The sequence below is a fragment of the Nannospalax galili genome, unplaced genomic scaffold (genome assembly GCF_000622305.1).
Source record: "Nannospalax galili isolate Female #2095 unplaced genomic scaffold, S.galili_v1.0 scaffold951, whole genome shotgun sequence".
In the NCBI taxonomy this organism is placed as follows: domain Eukaryota; kingdom Metazoa; phylum Chordata; class Mammalia; order Rodentia; family Spalacidae; genus Nannospalax; species Nannospalax galili.
The window spans coordinates 227,269-250,314 of NW_008329324.1; the positions used below are offsets into that span (position 1 = coordinate 227,269).

Below are 23,046 nucleotides of genomic sequence, written 5' to 3' on the forward strand. Positions count from 1 at the left end.
CTTTCAGAGAGTTGGGGAACTGGTATCCCTTCATTGGGTATATAATGAAAGCCCATTTTGAGGGATTTAAATTTAGTCTCAATTAGATTTGCTCAGAAAAATGGGCTGGAAAGAATCCTGTGTGTATGTGTGTGTGTGTGTGTGTGTGCGCGTGTGTGTGTGTAAGTCCTGCTTGACTAATTTAGAATCCTTTTACCCTTTGTGAAATGAAGGAGTCAGATAAAAAGAGTCTGGGGAGTCAGACCAAAAGACAGATAGTTCATATAGCTGGACAGTTGTCAGTAAGAAGAACACATGGCAGAGGTCCCTGAGATCTAGTTTTGATATGTTCTGAAATATGACTGGGTTGTGCATTCCTGTTGGTCTGTTAGTTTTCTTTAGGTGACAGCAAAGGACACAGGTTGTTCCAGAAAAGAAGTCACCCCTTTCAGGAACTTTCAAGGTGCTGGGGTGACACTCTGGGGATAAACTTGAGCCTGATGGGGCTGTGACCCAATCCTACAAGACTCCAGTTGGTGACGAATTGAGGCTCAGCTTACTCTGGCACCAGGACTTTAGAAAGCAAGGGGGTGACATGAGTACCTGAGTCTGAAATCATACACATTCCAATTCTAGCAGGATAACAATAACAAAACTTGATGGAAAACTCAATATTCTAGCAGGATAACAACAACAAAACTCGATGGAAAACTCCTTCCTGCATTATTAATACAAGGCTCCAGACACCAGCAGGCACCCAGTTGTCTGGCTGGCTGAGGGCAATGTCGTTTGGGGCTAGTATGCTGGATTTTATTTAGTCCTTTGCACATCCCCTGGGGGAAGGCTGCTTCATGTACAAATTTCACTGGAGCAGGCATTTTCAGTAAAGTCCACCCACTTGGGCACAGCTCTACTCCCATTGCTCAGGTCAAACTCATAGTCCTCCCTCAACTACCCCAGTGCTGGGATTATAGGCATGTACCACCATCCCTGTCTGAGTATTTATTTATTGTTTTTGTGCTTCCCAGAGCACTTCATATAGCAATCTTGTGTTCATTAGATTTAAATAAACATTTAATAAATGCAAGAAAAGGAAGAAGCATGTTGGGGTGGGTGAAAGGAAGGAAAGAAGGAAGAAGGAATACTTGGATGGGAAGTTGGAAGGATGAGTGGATAGAAGGATGGACCAAAAGCCATAAAAATGGGTAGGATAGATAGTTGAATGGAAGGACTGGAGAAAGAAATCAAAGAAAGGAAAACACAGGGAAGCAGGGAAAGGATGGAGGAACGAGTGGCCATCAGAGTGACTGGTGGGAAGATGGGGACGTGGAAAGATGGAGAGTGGGCTGAATAGATGAATGGAAGCAATCAGTGACTGGTTAGAAGGTCGAGTGAATGGATGGATGAAGGTGGCGGGGATGGATGAACAGGTGAGGGAAATACAGGGAGGAGAGACAGTGTTCTTTTTTTCTGTTGTGATTAAACATCCTGACAGAAAGCAACTGAGGAAGGGTTGATTTGGCTTATAATTCCAGGTTATAGTCCATCATTGAGGGGAAGTCGAGGCAGAATTCAAGCAGCTAGTCACATCACATCCACAGCTAAGAGCAGAGACAAATGAGACAAATGAATGGATTCTTGCTTGCTTTCTGGCTGTGTATGCTCAGCTAGCTTTCTTCAAGGGCTGGCCATGGAATGGTGCCTGCTACATTCAAGGGAGGGGTCTTCTCATCTCAATTAACAATTAAGACAATCCCCCCAAACACACGCACAGGCCAACCTGATCTAGATAATTCCTCAGTTGAGACTCTCTTCCCAGGTGATTTCTAGGTGTTGGCAAGTTGACATTTAAAGCTAATAATCATCACATATGGATAAAGGAAGAATGGAAAAATGGTAGATTATGTAGGCAGAAGGAGAAATGAGAGATGCTTGGACAGACGGCGCATGAATAGGTGGAGAGAAGGTTAAGTGACTGGCTATTCGGTTAAAAGGAAGAATCAAAAGATAGATATAAGGGTTAAAGACCAATAGGCTAATGGACAGAAGGAAGGTGAGGATGAATGGGTAGGCAGAACAAACAGGGAGGAAAAGATGAATGGCAATGTATAGCTGGAAGGAAAGGCCTGGCAGAGACAGACAGTTGGAAGAGTAAAGCTGGACAGATGCTTGGGGGGAAGGAAGAAGGAAGAGGGAACGTTTAAGGAGAGATGTGGAAAGTAGGACAGAGGGATAGAATGAAGATTCAGTAGGAAAATGGACAGAACGAAGAGCCTTTGTGAAGTAATCAGACCTGGAAGCTGATGAAGTCTATATAAGTGAGAGCTCTTGGCAGGGTGGCAAGCCAGAATAAAACATTTTCCTTTCATTTATGAATGACTGTTTTATATGCACAGAATTATCACCTGTGACTCAGATCCCAGGCCTCTCAGTAAGTCCCGGTGGTACAGTGGCCTGATGCCACTAGTGTACTGGTGTCAGGGAAGAAGAGAATTCACAGACCTACTGTGGAGGCCTTGCCAACATAGGAGGCTGGACAGAATGTTCTGTACTGGACCCCAGCCAGCAATCACCAAGTACAGACACATTTCCTGATACTTCTAATGTGCAAGACCCTGGTGCTGGTGGCTGCTGGAAAAGGGAGAGAGCCAAACACAGCCTATGCCTCACCCAGCCTGCAGGAACCCTCAGCTAGACAGCAGTGAACAATAACTCAGGTTACCATATTGAAAAGCAAAAAAAAGAGAGGTGGCCTGGAAAGGAGCAGGACAGTAGAGTGGTTAGGATGCAGGAGTAATGGAAGACCATGTAGAAGGCACATGCTCAGTCCCCTAACCAGGGCTTAGGGCTCACAGGTTATGAGTCTTTCTATACATGAGCTCCAGTTCCAGCTGGACCTTCGGTTGCTTTTAGGAACGCTGCAGTGGTATCAGCTCAGCGGCTCACAACCATAACAGCATGTTAGAAATGACTGGGAGTTTCTACAAAATAATGATGCATGGACCCTGCACAAGATCTCTGAGGGAGTAGTGCTTGTGTGCTCTAGACAATTCCACAGCATAGACAGGACTTGGAGACCACAGAACAAGCAGGTAGGTGTTTGAAAACTACAACTAGCTCCCTGAGGTCCAGAGCTCCGGCAGTGGGTGATTGTTGCAGTGGCTCTTCCCAATGGAGGCTTGTAGCTTGTGGACTCACTTGAGTGTCACCATTGTGTTCGAATCGTGGGCGGCCTGGAGCTTACCATTCACTGACATGCAAGGTTATTTTGACTCCTTATTCAGTGCTCAAAGTTTGTCTTTGGAGCAGACCCTGATAGCTGAGTCTGAGAGCTGCTTCTGTACTAGCTCTAGCCCCCCATCCATGGCAAGGACCCCAACCCTAACCCCACAGTGCCCATGGAGCCACTCACATTGACAATGAGGAAGTCCAGCCAACACCAGGCATTGGTGAAGTACTTTTTGAAGCCATAGGCCACCCACTTGAGCAGCATCTCAAACACAAAGATGAAGGTGAACACCCTGTCCGTGTACTCCAGCACAGACTCCACCCTTGGCTTCCTCTTCAGGTAGTAATCTTCAAAGGCCTGGGGGAAATGGGAAGAATGGCTGGCTTCCAGGACCAATAGCCTCAGGCCCTGCCCCCAGCCCCGGGAACAGCTGCAGTTTCCAGCTTGGCTGGGTTGCTTTCTTTTCTCTGCTCTGAGGATTTGAGGTGTACAGTTGAAATATCGAGAGATACAAACCAAGACTTTGCAGCCCACAGGGCTAAGCACCCGATACTTTGAAGGACTGTTGAATGAAAGCGAGAAAAGAAACCTTCTTGAATTGGATTTTGGAATCGAACCAAAGGGATCCTCATGGTGACTTGGTTTAAAAATAAAAGCATGGAAGGATGTTTGTAGGCAGTTCACAAAAAATGAGAGAATTGTCAAGACGCTCTGAAAAAGAATGTTCTAGCTCACTGGTAATCAAAGTAAAAGAGGATGCCATTTTTTTTTTTTTTAAATCAGTGGTAATGATGAAAAAGAATGGAGAGGACCCCAGGGTTGGTGTGTCTACTGGGAATTCACTTTCATGGGTGACTGGTGGGAGTGAGAACCAGCTAGTCTTTGGGAAGCCAAATTGGTAATATGACTCCAAGGATTTTGGAAGCAAGTAATTCTATCTTTGAGGACTTCCTCAAAGGATGCTAGATGCTATCAGTGTCCACCTGACTCTTTGCAGGAAGCCAGTGCTTCCATCCCCAGCTGCTGGGAGTGGCTTCACTGACCTGAATCAAACTAGATCCAATTTAGGAAGTGCTTCTCAGGTTAGATCCCCCCAGCCCCCAGCAACACTGAAGCATGGGCTTATAAGGATTCCCTTTTGCCTCCAGGTGGAACACCTCTGTGGTGCTCTGAGTTGTCAGGGATCCTGTGAGATTAGCCAAGGCTGGACTTCATCTTCTCTCAGCTCTTTATCCTGCTCCACCCTGATTCTCTCCTTTGCTTCACCTTCGCAGTAAACTGCTGGCTCAAGAGACATGGCTTCTGCTTCTGCATCTGACACAAGCCTAAGACGGGCAGTCATTCAGTATCTCCAACAGTTGCACAATGTCTCCAACCATTATTCAACATCTCCTGACTATCATTTGATATCTCCAACCATCATTCTGTACTCTGCCCATCACTTAGTATCTCTGACAGTCATCAATATCTCTGACAACCACTCAGTGTCTCTGGCCATCATTCAACATCCCTGACAAGCATTTCATATCTCTGGCCATCATTCAATAGTTCTAGGCAGTGCACTTCAAGATGTGACGCATATGAAGAGTGAGCTCAGGGACTGGTTGAATGAATTCTGGCACACTCCTATAATGGAGAATGTTTTGGCCATTACATGACTTTGTGTGGTCATTTTCCTGAGAAAATTTACCAAGAAATTATAGATTGCATGCATATGTTTTATTTTATAATATTTATGTATTCTATGCATAAGAAAGATGGGGCAGAGTCACACCAAAATTTTTTTCAAAGTAAGTTTCTCTTTGAGTGATAAGAAAATGGGCGATTTTTTTTCCTTTACCTTTTTCTATAATTTCCATTTTTTTCATTTTACTTTGTGAGATGAAAATTCATGTTTTTTTTTTTTAAAGCACTCAAAGTAAAAACATAAAAAAGACTAAATTTGGTGCAAGTCTATTTGGTCCCATGGGGTAGGAGGTAGGGAGTGGAGGGGGGCTGATGGCAGGGTGGGGCTGGGGCAGAGCACCTGTTGCAGGATCTGATTGCTCTCTTGGGAATGGGGAGGCTGGTGCTGGAGTATAGAGAGGGGAGGAGAGAGAGGGGAACAGCAACCAAGATCATAGAAGGGAGCCACTGGAGGGAGCCCATGGAAAGACAGGAGCTGAAAGGTACAGAGGAAAGCACCCAGTTAGTAGCAAGGGGTGAGGGCAGGGTGTGGGGTGGTCATTTATACCCAGCAGGGCAGGAGGAAGAGAGGGTGTGAAGAAGCCCCCACCCACTTCCCCTTGTTCCCTCAATTTGGCCCCTGCTGTGCCATGGCCTGGGAGGACAATTAGAGAACAGCATGGGGTCCCTGGCCTTCAGATGTTGCTGTCCCTCATGCCACTATGCTCAAGATAGCAGATGGGCTCTGCCTAGGAAACTCTTCTTTCTGGGCTTTGTGTTGCTGCCCTAGTTTTCCTCCTACCTCTCAGATTGCTCCTTGTCCCTGAGGCTGAGGCTGCACACTGAGAAGTTCTAGTTCTCTTCCTGATCAGTCCTAGGCATTTAAGTCAGTGCCCAGATATTCAAAAGACGGTTTTTAGGGTGAGGACACCAAGATGCAAGACAAAGGAATGCACACAGAGCTGCCAATCAGAAAAATGGGGCTCAAGTCCCAGCTCCTGAACAAATTACCTCAGCTAAGTCTTTGGCTTCAGCATTCTTATCTATGAAGTATGGCCAACTGGGGATGGGAAGTCTCTTCCTATGTCTATGTCCACTTTGTTCAATTGAGATGAGCACTTGACATTGTGTAGTGAGCCTAAGCCCCTGGAGAGAGAACCTTTTTCCCTCATCCTTCAAAGCCCAGCAGTCACTTAGTTACTCAATATCTGAGAACTCCATGAATTTCTACCCCCTAAGAGCTTGCTGTTCAGAGTACAGCTCACAGCTTCCAGTGTTGTCCTCACCTGGGAGCTTGTTAGAAATGCAGTTCTCAGGTCCCATCACCAACTGAACCTGCATTTTCACAAGCTCTCCAGATGACAAATTTAGGGAAGTGGTGCTGGAGTAGACTTTGGTGAGATCTGAAGGAGCAATATCAAGGAAGGATGGTCTTTGTATCAGGCTTCAGAGAAAGCCTTTGTGTTTGGGAGGTTAGAGGGTAAAGCCAGGGGCTGGGGAATCCGTTATGAATAAAGTTATGTTTTACTGCTGCCAAATTGGGTGATCTTGGGCAAGTCCCCTGTGATGGTTGGTTTTAAATATCCACTTGCTACAACTTAGAATCACCCCAGCAGGGAGCCTCAGTTGAGGAATTGTCTATATTAGGTTGGCCTATGGGCATGTCTGTGAGGTATTGTCTTGATTATCTTAATTGATGTGGGCAGATCAATCCCAAATATGGGTGGCATTTTCTGGTATCAGCCTAGAGGAAAAAGCATGGCAGAAGAAAGATGATTTGTCTTCTGCTCACTTGGCCTCCTCTCTTGCCACTGAATTAATGTACTCTGTTGTATCCAGCCTCATGGACTGAGTAATTACTGGGTTCTTGGCTTCTCCAGTATGGGACAGCCATAGTTGGATTATTCCAACTGCTGAGGCATCCACCTTCATGGGCTGATCAACTACTGGGTTCTTGATCTTTCAGGTGTGAGACAGCTGTTGTTGGACTATTTTAACCATATTTCACACTCTGATTTAATAAATCTTTTTAAAAATATACATATATTTGTTCTATCAGTTCTGTTCTTCCATAAAACCCTCATAACATTCCCTAAACCTGTTGAGCCTCAGTTTCTCTACCTATAAAGTGGAAGGCATGCACACATTGCTTGAAAGCTGGTAGCCAGGTTTAGAAGGCCATTCCATGGCCATGCTGGCATCTTCCATGTCCAGCTATTCATGGGTGTGCTGGGCTGCAGGTCTCCTACCTGTAGGCTGGGGACTTTCAGCTCAAGTCTTGGGGTAGGGGGGTGGGGGAAGTGCCCACCGAGGCAACTCCAGGGCCTTTAGATTCCAGCCCAGCTGGAGGTTAATGAGGCAGGAACCCCACTTCTCCTTACCAGGGACCCACTGCTGAGCAGGATCATGAAGATGATGAAGCTCTCAAACCAGTTGTGCTCCACGATGCGATAGCAAGTCTTGCGTACCTGCCAGCCCGTGGCCCATGGAAACTTACTGGTATTTACTTTGCAGCAGGGACAGCGGCGGGTACAGCCTGGAGGGAAAGGTGTCTTAGTTAGCTTTTATTGTCAACTTGACACAGCCTAGAGTCATTTTAGAGGAAGTCTTCAACTGAGGAACTGCCTAGATCAGACTGGCCTGTGGAGGATTCTCTTATTGTTAATTGATATAGGAAAGCCCAGTCCATAGTGGGTGGCACCATTCCCTGGGCAGGTGGTGTCCTGGGCTGTATAAGAAAACTAACCAACTAACTAACTAACTAACTAACTAACTAACTAAGCATGAATCTTTGAGTGAGCCAGCAAACAGTATTGTTCCATGGATTCTGCTTGAGTTCCTGCCTTGACTTCCCTCATTGATGGACTGTGCCCTGGGAAGTGTAAGAAAAAAAAATTCCCTGAACCTATGCTGGACTGGGGGACCACTACTTGACTGGGATGGGGCCTGGGTCCAGACTAGCCCAAGTTCAAGTGGAAGTAAAAATTCAACGAAGTGACCTTCCCATAATTTCTACTTATTTAAAATTACTGAGGCCATAGTTGCCTTCCTAGTAGAAAGTATTTGCTTAATCATCCAGCACACAAGTGTTTATGGAAAATGTATTACATCTCACTTTTGGAAACACCAAGGTCAAAAATGAATAAGCACAGGTTCTGCCTTTCAACATGGCATCAGGGATTGAAGGGAACTCCATGGGCCTTTTGTGATCCTTTATGTCCCCAGTCAAGAGTTCATGGAGATGTTAACTCCCTTTTCAAACTCAAGAGGACTTGTTTATAATCCAGTGAGGTGTTCTTGAGGGTGACAAGGGAGGAAAGGTGCAGTGTCTGCCCCATACAGCACAAGCAGGGACATTTGTGTTGGCACAGGTATCACTAAGCCTGGAGTGAGCCTGTCTGTTTGGCTCCTGTGGATCCCAGACCAGGGCTCTGGACACAGAGGTACCTGGGTAAGTGCTGAGTGAGATTCTGGCCCTGATTATTGTGAGCATGAGGAGGCCCAGGCCCTGTACCTTCTGTGAAGCAGTCATCTGGTTCTTCTAGTTCATCTGCCAGCTCAGGGATCTTTCTTAGGATCTCCTCAGGATCCGGGCAGTCCACGGTGCTGCCCTCAGAAGAGCTCGTGTCATCCACTCCCTGCAGAGCAGAGGCCCACAGCAGTGAATATGATTGAGGAACCTGGAGAATCTGTAGATGGCCAGTGCAGGTCTGACTGGCTGGGATCCCTGAAGGGCTCTGTCGCCTGCTGCCCTGGCATCCTAACGTGCTTGGGCTTTACTGATGCTCCCTGTGGAGCCTCTGTGACTTAGCCCAGCCAGGATGTAAACCTCCAGGCTCTGATGGAGAGCTGGCAATGGCCCGAGACATCGTAATTACACCCATAAAGACGCTCAGCTTTCAATGAGTTTGAATATTTAATGGGGGAGCTGTGTTTCGGGGCCCTGCTGCCCTCTCGGCAGTGCTGGTCCTGTAATGTCTCCAGATGAATTCAATTAAGAGCTGGAGCGGCTCTCATGTTAGTAAACCCGATCACTCTGCTAATGGAGCCAAATGGTAGGGTGGGTTCCCATCTGTCACTGACAAGCCCCTCCCTGCCTAGCCAGGGTCACGGCCAAGAAAACAAAAACAAAACTAAAAGAAGTTATGCATTGAACACACAGAGTAGGGAAAGCTAGCCAGGAAGAGTCCCTAGAACAACATTGAAGGAGACATGACACCCACAGGCAGAATGTGACAATTGTCACCCAGCAAGCTTCTGTTCACCCCTCCCCACCCCCGCCCAAACCTCATCTCAATTCACTCTCTTATCGTAGCCTGATGTGGTCAGCCTTGCCCAGGCTTGAAGCCAGTAGCTGACATTCCTCATGTTGAAGGGCTCAATAAGTGGGGGGATAAAATGTGTTTGCCTTATCTTGGCCCAGCCCAGTGTCTGCTGCACAGCTGCACTCAGGGGCGAGGTGTCAAGTTAAAGTTTTGAATTTCTTATAGTAGCAGAAAAGACAAGAGAGAGAGAGAGAGAGAGAGAGAGAGAGAGAGAGAGAGAGAAATATGGGTGGAGCAAGAAGTTGATGTTGGTCGGATGTCTCTCTCAATTGCTCTGCACCTTATTTTGTTTTTGAGGCAGGGTCTCTCACTGAATATGGAGCTCACCAAATTGTCTAGATTAGCTGGAGACTGAGCACAAGGGATCCTCCTGTCTCTGCCTCCCGCTCAGCCAAGCACTGGGATTACAGAGGCATACCACCATGGGTGGCTTTTTACATGGATACTAGAGATATAAATTCAGGTCCCCATGCTTGCGCAGCAAGAACTTTACCAACTGAACCATCTCCCAAGCCCCATGATGCCGAATATTCAAAGGTGCCTCTTTCCATATAGATTATTATCCCCCTCAGATTTGTAAGTGACAGCAGAGTTTATTTTTACCTCTTGTAGCATTCGAAAGCTGAGTCTCCTCCCTCCTTGGTATCTGTGAAGCTGTCAGTTCACTGTGCACCACAGACAGCCTCCCTCCACCCCAGGGTGTTTTTGGCTAGAGAGAGTGATGTGGACAGAAGAAAGAGAGGGAGCTTCCCTGAGAAGACTCCCTCGCCTACGAAGCGCCTCTGACTTTTACCGCTGCATCTGAAAGATTACTTGACTTTCTTTGTGTGCCGTCTTTTGTCCCCTTTCCTTGGCTGTCATTTTCTGGGCACTTACTCCATTTCAGACAGGAGCTGAACATTTGACAAGCAGCATCTCATTTAAACTTCAAAATAACCTTACCAAAGAGAAAGCCGTGCAGTTCCACAGATGAAGAAACAGGCTCAGAGAGGGTGAGGAAGTAGCCCTCAGTTCCACAGCTGGGGAGCCCCGCTCTTTCTTCTGGAAATGTACTGACTGAGCAGAAGGACTTAAAAATGAGGTTACATGGTGGGATGCAGCCTTTTGCAGCTCAGGTTGCATCAGTCCCCCAAGAGCAACAATCTCCCTGTTGAACCTCTCCAGGAAGCTCACATACCTACCTCAGCAGGGACCTGAAGGGTAGCTTCCTCCTTCCATCTCTCACCCAGGTAAGGAGCCAGGTCCTCAGAGGACATCCCAGAGCCTGGGCTCCTATGTCCCAGGTGGTCCTCACACCTCTCAACTTGCTGCAGTTGTTCCTGCTGATGAGAGAGAGTCCAGCTGGCTAATGAGTCAATTTCAGCCGCTGACTTCCAAATCTGAAAAGCTCTTGACTGTCGCAGGTCGCGGGAGCTAAGAACCTCATATACAAAACTAACATACCCACACGCATATGCGCATGTGTGTGAAGTAAGTGTGGAGGTTCTAGGTCTGTATTTAACTCCTGACTCCATTAGAAACTATGTGATCTTAGGTAATTTATTTAATACTTCTCTGATCTTTTTTGTTCTATCTGCAAAATCAATAAGGCAAGATCTACTTCATTCCTTTTTTAAAAAAATTTAAAAAATATTTTATTTATTATTTTTAGTGTATGAGTGTATTACTTGCATGTATGTGAGTGCACCCGTGTCGTGCAATGCTGTGGAGGTCAGAAGAGGGCTTCGGATTCCCCTGGAACTGGAGTTACAGATGGCTGTTAGCAGCCATGTGGGTGTTGGGAATTGAACCCGGGTCCTCTGCAGAAGCAGTCAATGCTCTTAACCACTGAGCCATCTCTCCAGGCCCCTCTTTTCTTTTTTAAAATTTTTAAAAATTACATTTATCTATCTATCATCTATCTATCATCTATCTATCTATCATCTATCTATCTCTATCTATCTATCTATCTATCTATCTATCTATCTATCTATCTATCTATCTATCTCTGTACCATGGTGTGTGTGTGGAGGTCAGAGGACAACTTGCAGGAATCAGTTTTCTTCTACCATGTAAGAACCAGGGATCGAACTCAGGTCAATAGGTTCAGCAGCAAGTGCCACTGAGCCATCTTGTCAGCCCTTATTCTGTTCTTTTGATCAGTAGGTATGTTAACGCTTACAAAATACTTTGCAGGAGATTTGGCTCCAAAGAACAATAGCTATGACTGCTAATATTTGTCCAGAAGTCAGACTGTTCATGAACTTGGTTATCTAGGCACCCTGATCCCAGGGACCCCAAAGTAACTGAACATGCCCCTGAGTGTCAGACAAGCATCAGAGAGTTCATGTCCTTTACTTTGGGGAGGTGACCACCTGGCCTCAGCTGTGATGCAGACAAAGGCATGCAAAAATGGTCGTTGATAGCAGCACTCGCTGTTATCAAGTGAAATCGCTGAGGTTAATAAGGGTCGATAATGCCAGCTTAGGGCACTAGGGAACTGTGCAAAACACTGAGAAATACACTACCAGAAGGCTTCATGTCGCCTTAAATTCTTTGGTGCTAAAAGGAGTGCCATTTCTCCCTGATGTCCCTTGTCAGGGAAAGCTCTGCAAAGGAGTCACAGAATAACCAGAGCTATTCCAGATGCTGAAGGAGATGAGCTGAGTCTGCTAACTGATAACATCCTGGTGCTGAAGAAACACCCTTAGCAGCTCATGTACAGGGCCTGGGCTGGGCAGAAAAGGGGTAGCTGTGTGAAGTAATGCCAAGTACCTTGGAGTGGCTTGGGGTTCACTTGCTTCCTCTGTCCCCATTTGCCTCCTTGGGTATTATGGCCCTTTCTTCCTGGCCCTGCCCAGTGAAGTAGCACCACCTCTGAATACTTGGCTGCTTTCAGTTTCTCTTTTTCTGGGCTGCCCATGCTTGGCCTGCCCAGAGCTTGAGACTCTGTCAACCTGCATGCTAGGAAGCCTTGTTGGTGGTTAACCTTGATCATCTACAGGACAGGATTTAGAATCACCATGGAAACACACCTCTAGGTGTGTCTGTGAGGAGGGAAGATCCACCCTGAATGTGGGTGGCACCATCCTTGTGGACTTGGGTCCTGGACTGAATAAAAAGGAGAAAGTGAGGACAGTCGTGGTGGTGCATGCCTTTAATCCCAGCATTCAGGAGACGGAGGCAGGCAGATCTCGCTATGAGTTCATGGCCAGCCTGGGAGGCCCTGTCTCAAAAAGACCAAAGTAAACAAAACAAAAACAAAAACAACAACAACAACAACAAACAACCAAAAAAAGAAGAAAGTGAGCTAGATCAGCATTCATTTCTCCGTTTCCTGATTATCTGCTTCCTGACTATGGACTCAATGTCATTGGCTCATACTCCTGCAACCATGCCTTCCCCACCATGATGCACTGCATCTTCAAACTGTGATCCAAAGTACATCCTTCCTTAAGCTGCTTTTATCAGGTATATTGCCACAACAATGAGAAAGTAACACAGCCTATTTACCACAAGTTCTCTTCTGCTTGGAGTCACTCTCTCCCCAAGGCCTCTATACACTTCCTATAGCTGTCCACTGAGGACAGCACTTACCTGTCCTTTGGGGCTCACATCCTGCCAGGAGCTCTGAGCATCCTGCTCAACATCTTCCTCCAACTCATCGAGATCGGATTCACCCTCAGCAATGGGCACGGAGACCCACACATTAGGATTAGTGATGAAGTCACTGTTGTCTTCCCTGGGGCTGTTGAGAGCTGGCTGTATCTGGTTCTCCACAGAAGCATTAACATCCACAGCAATGTGGTTCTCGACTTTGGAGTTGGTGAGTGGGGGTTTCACCTCCAGCTGGGGTCCCACCTTAGGCCAGGGGAGCCGACAGCAGCTGCTGAAATAATTGCTAATGGCCTGCTTGGCCCAATGGGCAAACACCTGTATCCGAGCCAGTGCCACCTGCAAGTTGTTCACCTCCCCATCATCCTCCGGGGCTGTGAGGTTGTCAGCACTGAAGGAGTTCAACAGCAAGGCAATGAACAGGTTGAGCACCTGAAGAGAAGGAATGGGAGGGAAGACAGGTCCATCACATTGTTTTGGCAGAGAGAGATGAATTCTGGGCCTCGGTGCTCTTTCTCCTTATTTAGTCTGCGACCCCAGCCCATGGGATGGTGCTGCCCACATTCAGGTAGTTTTTCCCATCTTGGTTAAACCTCTCTGGAAATGCCCTCACAGATGAACCCAGAGGTGTGTCTCCTGGGTGAATCTAAACGCATTTAAGTTGATAATCAAGATTTACCACCACAGAGGCTTTCCAGCATCTTGACTGGCACAGCCTTGACAACTTGGGTCCACCATGGTCTGGGGATGTCCCTGCCTATCTGGAAGACTTGTGTCTTGACAGAATGTACACCCTAGGTACAGCCGAGGAGAGCTTCAGGGATGTCTTAGGTACCCTGCCTCCTGTGGACAAGGCTTGGAAGCATATTCCTCACCATCATGGGGGAATCACTCTGCTGAGCAGAGACATCTAGGATGCAGTAGAAGACATTTGTGCCTTGGGATCAGGGAGCTGGAAAAGGTAAAGAGCCTAAATACATTCTTTCATCCTCTCTTTCGGTTGGGTTTCCTCATGTCTCTAAGAAACAATCCAATTGGTTGACTTCTAGAATCCAGGCTCCCTTTGCATAAGAAAGGGGCTCTTGGAAGAGCACCCTCTCCCCTCACAGTGCCAGTCAGCGCTGGGAAGGCAGATACCCATGGGTGGGACTTGGCAGAGATAGCTGTGGATGAGGAGCCAGACTAGGAAAAAGAAGGGGTGCTGGGGATAGCTGATTCTCCACCAGGGCTCCCCCGCAAACTTGGGAGCAGACTGTAAAATGTGATTGGCCGTATACTGTCCAGCTTCTCTATCACTTGTCCCCCCAAATCTTAGCTGGAACCATTTTCACTCTCTTGAAGAAAAAAAATTGAGCACCCTCAGACTGGGGGAGAGAATTTTCCTCTGATGATGAACAGTTACCATTTGCTGAGTTCCTAGACATTGTGATAGGAAATTTGCATACGTCACCTGCTGTAATTTAATTCTACCAGTATGCCCATGAGTAAGCACTATTTTCTTGATTTTAAGCAAATTAGGGCTTGGGGAGATTCACTATTTGGTCCTGAATCACTTAGCTAGTAAATGGGTAGAGGGGGACTTTCCTTCTCTGTCCTACGAGCTTGTTTCTAGCAGGCCAGGCTATCTCTCAAAGCATATTTATTATGGGTCCCATATGACTTTGAAAAGTTTGAAGACATTTCTGCCATCAGGACAGCAGGGGCATAAAACAATGCAGAGTCAAGACTATATGTGTGTGAGTATGTGCACATGGAAAGCTGAAGACAAGCTTCGCTGGCCTTCCTCAGGAGCCATCCACCTTGTTTTCGAGCCAGTGTCTCTCACTTGCTTGGAACTCACAAAGTAAGCGAAGCTGGCTGGCCAACAAGTCCCAGGGATCTGTCTGCCTCTGACTCCTCACTTGTGGGATTACAAGCATATGCCTGGCTTTTTTACATGGTTTCTGGGGATTGAACTAGGGTCCTCATGCTTGCACAGCAAACACTTTACCAGCTGAGCCATCTCAGCCTGTGATTCAGGCCTGGTGGGGCTTACTACTCACCACCAGGTTCCCCAGCACCATCACCGTCAAGAAAAGGATGAGGCATATGGATTTCTCACTGACTTGCATGCAGGCCCACATGTTCTCAATCCACTCTCCGCAGAGGATCCGGAAGATGATGAGGAAAGAGTGGAAGAAGTCCCACATGTGCCAGCGGGGCTGTTTATCACCTGGCTGCGTGATGGCGTCCTGTTTGCACCGGTAGTCCTCTCCAAGAAGCTGCTTTCCAACCAGGGCGAAGATGAAGACAATGATGGCCAAGATGAAGGTCAGGTTCCCCAGAGCCCCCACTGAGTTGCCAATGATCTTGATGAGTGTGTTCAGGGTGGGCCAGGACTTGGCCAGCTTGAAGACTCTCAGCTATGGAGAAGGAGAGACCATTTCAGGTCTTGGCTGCTCTTCTTGTTACCTGAAGTTCACCTTGACTGGAAGCCAAACTTCTGGGAAAAGCACTGATAACTCACCCCATGAGGATGAGGTATTCCCTGGAAGCCCCTTTCAGAGGCTTTTCATTATATTTTATTTTTAAAGATTTATTTTATTTAGTTTAGCATTTGTCTGCATTTATGTATATGTACCACATGTATGCAGTGCCTACAGAGGCCAGAAGAGGGAATTGGATTCTCTAAAACTGGAGGTATAGGCAGTTGTGAGCCACCATGTGGGTGCTAGGACTGAACTTGGGCCTTCTGCAAGAACAAGTGCTCTTTAAGCACTGAGCCATCTCTGCAGCCCCCTTATTTTATTTTTTAAAGATTTATTTTAAATTATGTGTATGGGTGGAGGGGGTATGTGCATGTGTGGCTACAGGAGCACATGGAGTCCAGAGAGAGCATCAGATCCATTAGTGCTAGAGCTACAGGCAGTTGTGAGCTGCCTGACCTGGGTGCTGGGACTTGGGTCTTCTGTAACAAGTTCGCTTAACTAGTGAGTCATTGCTCCAGCCACAACGTCTCCTTTTATAAATTACTCAAAGCTGTGGCCAGCTTCCTATGGTCCCTGAGTAGCAAGGTACTCTACTGACTCTCAAGGCTTGGCGGGGGGGGGGATGTGTGTCTCACATTGGAGAGGTCAATCTGTCATCTCTACTCTGTTGCATAGTGATAGCCCAGATCCCTTTTGGATGTGGACCTGTTCTATGGGGTGAGTTAAGATATGATGGGACTCACAAGTAAATAAGGATAGTCTCATTCTTGACCTGAAGAGGTACTAAATTCCTTCAGTTGGGCATGGTCCACTGCACTGGACACATATTGGCTAACCATCTTTTAGGGCATTTCTCATCTTGGGGCAGTTGACAACATCTGTTGTTCCCACTAGCTCTGAAATGTCAAGTCTGTGATTTCATGGATCCAGCATCCATATGTTCACTGAATTGGCCAAACAACCTTCCTGCTTTACTGAATTCCAGCCTTGTGTGCCATGGTACTACACAAGTCCATGAGGTATAGGAAGAGAAGTAGGTGGGCTCCTGCCCTCACGGAATTAATGGTTTAGTGACTAAGATGGGATGAAGACTCAAGGGAGATGGCTCAGTTGGTAAAGTGCTTGTAGAACAAGCACAAGGACCGGAGCAATCCCCAGAACCCACGAAAAAGCTGGGCACAGTGCTGTGTGCCTGTAATCCCAGAACTGGGGAGGAAGAGACAGGAGGATCACTGGGGCTTGCTGGCCAAACAATCTAGCTGAATTGGTGAGCTCCAGGTTCAGTGAAAGACCCTGTATCAAAAAGTAAGGTGGAGAGTGATTAAGGAAGACACTTCTCTGGCCTCCACACACATGCACACATACATGCACCCATGCACATGTGCACACAAACATGGACACACACGCACACACACACACACACAGAGGCTGAAGCCACAAGACAGCAAAAGTACCATGCATGAAGATGTATCCACATTTGAAAATATATTTCTGTAGTTTTCTAATTCCCTAGAAAGAAATACTTGGGCTCCATTGTCAGTGAATCAGCCAACGTGTATGGATGGGGTACCTAGCAGGAGCCATGCTCAGGTTTAGAGTGCCTTGAAGAGAAAGTGAAGCAGTCGTTCCATCATCCACACAGCAGGGAGCAGACTCTGAGAGTGCAAGTTTATTGCTCACGCACTGTGTCCACTGTCTGTGTGATGGGGAGGGGCCATGATGGCTTCAGACCTAATCTGACATTTACTTTTTTTGTAATGCTAGAACTAGAGCTTAAAGGACCAACTTTGGACTAGGTAGAAGCAGCTGACAAACACAAATGAAATGGAACATCAGTCACTCAATGGAGACTTTGTGGAGGAAATCAGGGGAATGTCTTCCTAACTAACATAGCTGATAAAGGCTTCATTCTCAGTGGTTTCTGGAAAAATGGAAATGGATAGCCAAGACAGGGCCCTGACACTGGATAACTGCCACCCATCACATCACAGAGCCTTGGGTGGCATGACTGTGGACAGTGAAGGTCACAGAGGCATGCTCACTGGCACTAAGCAAAAACATCAGACATATCACCCCAGTCAGAATGGCTATAATCAAGAAAGCAAATGTCAACAAATTCTATTGAGGATATGGGGAAAGAGGAACACTTATTGGGTTCCTCTGGTGGGAGTATAAATGTGTACTCCACTGTGGAGGTCAGTATGGCAGTTTTTCACAGAACTGAAAACAAAACTTCAATATGATGAGCTGGACCACTCCTGGGTGTGTAACTGGAGGAGTCTAAGTAAACATATCACAGAGATATTGCACATCCATGTTTACTGCTGTTCTATTCACAATATCTAAGAAATGGAACTGGTCCAGATCCACCAACAGATGAACGGATAGAAAAAAATAGAAAAAATGTGGTGTATATATGCAAAGGAATTTTATTCAGTTGTAATGAAAAACAAAATCTAGACATTTTCAAGAAAATTGGTGGAACTGGAAATCATATTAAGTGAAATAAGGCAGACTCAGAAAGACAAACCATACATTTTTCTCTCATGTGTGGAACCTAGCTTTAAAATTATATATGTGGTCATGTTCTTGGTGTAACATGCAGGCACTTCAGTCACAAAAAAATTGCATGTGTGTATGTGTGCAAGTGTGTGTGTGTGTGTGTGTGTGTGTGTGTGTGTGTATAAAACATTAGGCACTGTCACTTGCTTTGACTGCACTTGGCCAAGAACATCCATGGGTTTGCTAGCTGAGATGGGAGGGCTAGGCACTAATAGTAGAATTTCCTTAGCAAGTAGTCTGTCATGAATCTCTTGTAAAACTATAAACAAAAGGTGTATCGTCCTAAACCTTGGACACGAATGGATCATCTATTACATTTTTGTCTTTATAAAAGATAAAACAAATGATAAAAACAAAAAAAACAAGATTTGTCCTATAGATATTGTAGCTATTGTGAACAGTGCAGCAATAAACATGGATGTGCAAGTATCTCTGTGATATGTTCACTTAGAGTCCTTCAGTTATGTACCTGAGTGGTGCAGCTGGATCTCATGGCATTTCCATTTTTGGTTTGTGAAAAACCTCACACTGATTTGCATAATGGATGTACATGTTTACATTCCCACCAGCAGTGAGTAAGTGTTCCTCTTGCCCCAGATATCTGGGTTTGGCTTTCTAGTCAGTCAACACACATCATGGAGGGTCTGCTGCTGGGACTGTACAGCCAACCACCCAGCTGGCTCCTTCTGATGACAGAATAGCAGAGGGGAGCAGTGCCCTGCGCCCACACTCCCCAGAGTCTGCACCTTTGCCTCCATCTGGTTGTTCCCCATAGTCTTTTCCCAGCTCAGCATTACAGCAAAAGAACTTCTCACAGTACCGCACAATAACTTAACAGTTTTGGCAGATACTGCATATTCTTCCATAGTTAATATACTATTTCTTTAGTTAACCTCAGATTTAATATATAGACTTCATGTGGGGTCGGGGAAGACTGGGAAGAAGTCAACCAGTTGGAAAGAGTGGCTGTATTTGGCTGGAAACTAACTTGAATTCAATTTTTTAATTTTAAAACTTTTCTTCTTTTTTCTTCTCTATTGTTTTAAAACTCACCCTCCCTCTCTCCCTTCCTTCCTTTTTCCCTCTTTTCTTTCTCTTTTTGAGGCAGTGTCTCATGTAGTTAGACTTTCTTGAACTCACTATGAGGCTAAGGATGACTTTGAGTTTCTAATCCTCCTGCCTCCACCTCCCCAGTGCTGAGCTTATAGGTGCACACCACCACACTTGGTTTTATTTGGAGCTAGGGATCAGACCAAGGACTTCATGTATGTTAATCAAGCACTCTGCCAATTGAGCTTTTTCTTTAATGAGAACACTTTCCTTTTAGACTAGAATGAAAGTAAATCTGATATCTGATCTCTATGGGGGAGGTCACCATACCATTTGGTAATGAAATGGGTCTTGTAGTTGTGAAAAATATTAGAAGGGGGTAATATGATAGAGTATGTTGGGTTCCCCTCAGTTGTCTCTTTCCGTCTAATATTGCAGAAAATGCCACACGATAAAAATATTAAGTATATCACACAAGGCGTGGTGATGCATGTTTTAAACCCAGCATCCACCCTGGAGGCAGAGGCAGGCGGATCTCTGTGAAATCAAGGCCAGCCTGGTCTACAAAGTAATTTCCAGGCAGGCTGGGGCTATGGGATACCATATCAAAAAAATTAAGCATATCAATGACCTGTCAATAGAAGCATTTTTCATCCACGCATTCAATTAAGTATGAGGATTCATTTTTTCTCTTCCTTTTAGACCCAAAGGAAGGCAGTTTTCCAGTATCACTTGCACGTAGTTGAAATCGTGTTGTTGGGTTCTGATGGGTTGAATGGGGATGGAGGCTGTTTAATGCATAACACTTTCAGTCCCAGCCATAGCCCTGCATGTTCTTTGCGTCTTCCATGGCCACTACAGAGACCACCCATTGTGGTGCTGATGTCATTACATGGGATAATCCTGAATCCTGGAGTCACTCTTGGAGCAAACTCTCCCAAGACAACCTCCCAACCAGTATCAAGTGTGCTATGATATAAATCTCTATCATGCCACCTCATGGACTTGCTGAAACTAGCTGTGTTTATTTTGAATAGCATAGAGATTGGTTCACTGCAAAAGATAGTGCCATCTCTAAAACACAGATTGTGTGCCACTGGCTTTGAGATCACGCAGTAGACAACAGGAAAACAGATACAGGAAGGCGTGGCAGTGTGGGTCTGTGTTATTCAGTGGCAAAAACATTGCCTGTAAGAATTCCAGGGCAGGGGGCTGGAGAGATGGCTCAGCGGTTAAGAGCACTGACTGCTCTTGCAGAGGCTCTGGGTTTGATTCTCAGCACCCACATGGCAGCTACAAACCATCCTTAACTCCAGTTCCAAGAGAATCTGAAGCCCTCTTCTGACCTCTGTGGCACTGCATGACACGGGTGCACTCACATACATGCAGGCAATACACTCATACATGTAAAATAAAAATAATAAATTTAAAAAAATTTTTAAAAATTCCAGGGTAGATTATGAGTCTCTTGAGCCAACAGCCCCGAGAGAAGAGTTTATAAAACCTTAGAGCTAGGGGGCCAGGAATGTGGCTCAGGTGGTAAAGTGCTTGTCTACTTGCCTAGTGTACATAAAACACTAGGATCAACCCCCAGTATTTCACAAACCTGGTGTGGTGGTACACACCTGTAACCCCAGCACTTGGGAGGTAGAGACAAGAGGATTGGGAGTTTAAGTTCATCTTCAGCTACATAGTGAGCTTGAGGCTAGCCTGCACTACATGAGACCTTGTCTCAAGAATCAAAACAAAACACTTCAGAGTTGAATATCAGTTTGTTATTCACTGTGTTTGTCAAGATATTCCAATAGAGATCTTAAAGAAGATCTGCTTTTCCTCACTCTCACCCAGCAGTAATCAGCTGCCAGGCTAGGGCCGGGGCCCACTGCCCATTTCCCTCTAAATTGTCTGACTAGAGTCCAAAGGATGAACTTTTATTGAAGGATATCTGTGTACAAATGCTTGACTGGATAGGACTTAACACATATGAAAGAATACATGAGGTTCAGTGGGGGGAGGGGTCTGGGGGCATGGATAGGGGAGGGGGTCTAAATTTGATTAAGAACTGTTGTATGAAATGCACAAAAATCAATAAATATATTTTAAAAATAGTTCAATAGAGACACATGATTTAGAGATATTTGGCATATTTATAAGAAAAGAAAGGAAATGAATCCAGAAGTTTAGCGCCTTGGAGATCTGGGGCCCACTGCTTCTAGATAACAAATGGTGAGCGTGAGAGTACATCTTTGGGTGTTGAAGACCAATTAAGCTTTCCAAGGAAAAGAAGCATTTCAGCCAAGATTATACTAATTGTGACTCACCATTTCTCTTGAGAAAAAAAAATGGCCTGGGGACAAGAAAGCAGAGAATTGAGAATTTTGTCGGAGAGCTTGGAGAGCAGCACATCACAGCTCCGAAGCCAGTTAAGTGTTTAAGAGAACCGTATTACACAATAAATCACCAGCCCCGAATGAAAAAGACCTTGACCACTTGAAATTTTAAAAACCCTTGGCTCCTATTTTCCCACGAGCAGGAGGCAAACTCTGAAGGCAGCAAGGCCAGCTTCCAACGTGGTCGATCAAGTCCCTTCTTGAAGGAGTCCCAGCTGAAGCTGCCTGACTCCCATGACTGATATGTGTGAGAAACGAAACTTTACTGGGTCCAGTTACTGAGAGGTTTGAGATTGTTTGACAGCTAGCATTGTTCTCTGTCTACTGGTCTTTGTTGTTTTGGGGGTGCTAGAGATGGAATCCATGTCTGTGAGCAGGCTAGACAAGTACTCTACCACTGAGCTACCTCCTGAGTCCCAAATGCTTGGTAGGATAATAGGCTGGGAAGGGATCATTGTAATAAAAAGTTATCCTGGAGGAAAGTAAAGATTTTAGCTAACTTTTGACTTTGACTAAGCAAATTACTTGTACTGCTATTTCTTATTTATTTATAAATATATAGTAAAGATAATAAATATAAATGAAAATTTATTTGAATTTTTTTTATGTGTATGTGTTTGTGTGTCTGTGTGTGGGTATGTACATGTGACTCCTGATACACTTGGAGGCCACAGGTGCTGGATCCCCCTGGAGCTGGAGTACTAGGTGGTTGTGAGCCACGCAATGTGAATGTTAGGAACTAAACTCCTCTGATTCCTCTACAAGGGCAGTATGTGCTCTTAAATGCTGAGCCGTCTCTCCAGGTCTTTGTGCTATAATCTCTAAAGTAGCTGCTCAAAGAATAAAAGCAGAATATTTAGTTTCCAAATTAGCAAATGTGGCAATAAGATGAGGAAACACATATAATTCGAAATCAAGCCAGAAAGAGAGACAGAGGCCGAGGGAGAGGGAAGGAGAAAGGGAGGAAAAGAGGGAGTGAAGGAAAGAGGGAGGGCAGCAGATGGAAAGGCAGAGATAGATTAGTACGAGATATCCAAATATATTAGTATTTACCTAAAAATAGGTGAACTAAATGCTGTGGCTAAAAATAATATTGGCTTGCCAGGCCTGAATAAGAATCCAAAATCTTTAAAGCTTGGCCAGTTGTGGCCTTCTGTGTGCATTGAACTCTGTTGTATAAGGAAGCTTCACTGATGAGAGTTGAGAGATGCACTAGTTTTCTCCCACCCCACCCACCACTCCCATTCTGCTATGTTCCATGAGCCTTAGGTGACAATAGATATGTCACCTATGACTGGTCAGCTCTCAGACGTATATTCTCTGTGTCTGACCAGTTGCGGGATTCTGCAGCCTCCATCTGCTGCAAAAAAAAAAAAAAAAAGCTTCCTTGATGAGTGGTGTATAGTATACTTGTCTGTGGAAAGATTGCCAAAGCCAGGGTTGGTCCATGAACACAAGGAAACAGAGGCTTTCAGGCCACGGAAGTCTGCACATGTGAACCTGTGGCAATGGTGGCATCGAGCACAGGACCCGTGCCAACTCAATCAGACAGGGCCCCGGAGTGGAGCGAGGGAAATGAGTGGCGGGCCAGCCCTAGTCTGGGAACTGTTGGAGACGGATTATTACTGGATGAGGGAGAGTAGGCCTTACTTATGATCTCTGATGGGCTGACTAGACTGTGGTGGATGAATCTGCACTGAAGGACATCTGGGTACAACTGTTTGACTGGATAGGACTTAGAATGCATAGGGTCTGGTTGAGGGGGGAGACATGGATGGGGGAGG

At 45.7% G+C, this 23,046-nt stretch overlaps 1 protein-coding gene across 4 annotated transcripts in view; it reads right to left on the reverse strand.

The window, feature by feature from the left end:
- Scn10a (sodium voltage-gated channel alpha subunit 10) overlaps positions 1 to 23,046 on the reverse strand; it is a 129,029-nt gene that overhangs the window by 18,503 nt on the left and 87,480 nt on the right. For 3 of the 4 annotated variants that reach the window (XM_008836200.1, XM_008836184.1, XM_008836188.1), the window contains 6 exons: positions 14,835 to 15,194; positions 12,775 to 13,224; positions 10,380 to 10,520; positions 8,388 to 8,511; positions 7,255 to 7,409; positions 3,392 to 3,565 (listed from right to left, as the gene is read on the reverse strand). In XM_008836200.1, the coding sequence (XP_008834422.1) occupies positions 3,392 to 3,565; positions 7,255 to 7,409; positions 8,388 to 8,511; positions 10,380 to 10,520; positions 12,775 to 13,224; positions 14,835 to 15,194 (1,404 nt within the window). The remainder of the gene's footprint in view (positions 1 to 3,391; positions 3,566 to 7,254; positions 7,410 to 8,387; positions 8,512 to 10,379; positions 10,521 to 12,774; positions 13,225 to 14,834; positions 15,195 to 23,046) is intronic. The other variant, XM_008836195.1, reaches the window with a different exon arrangement.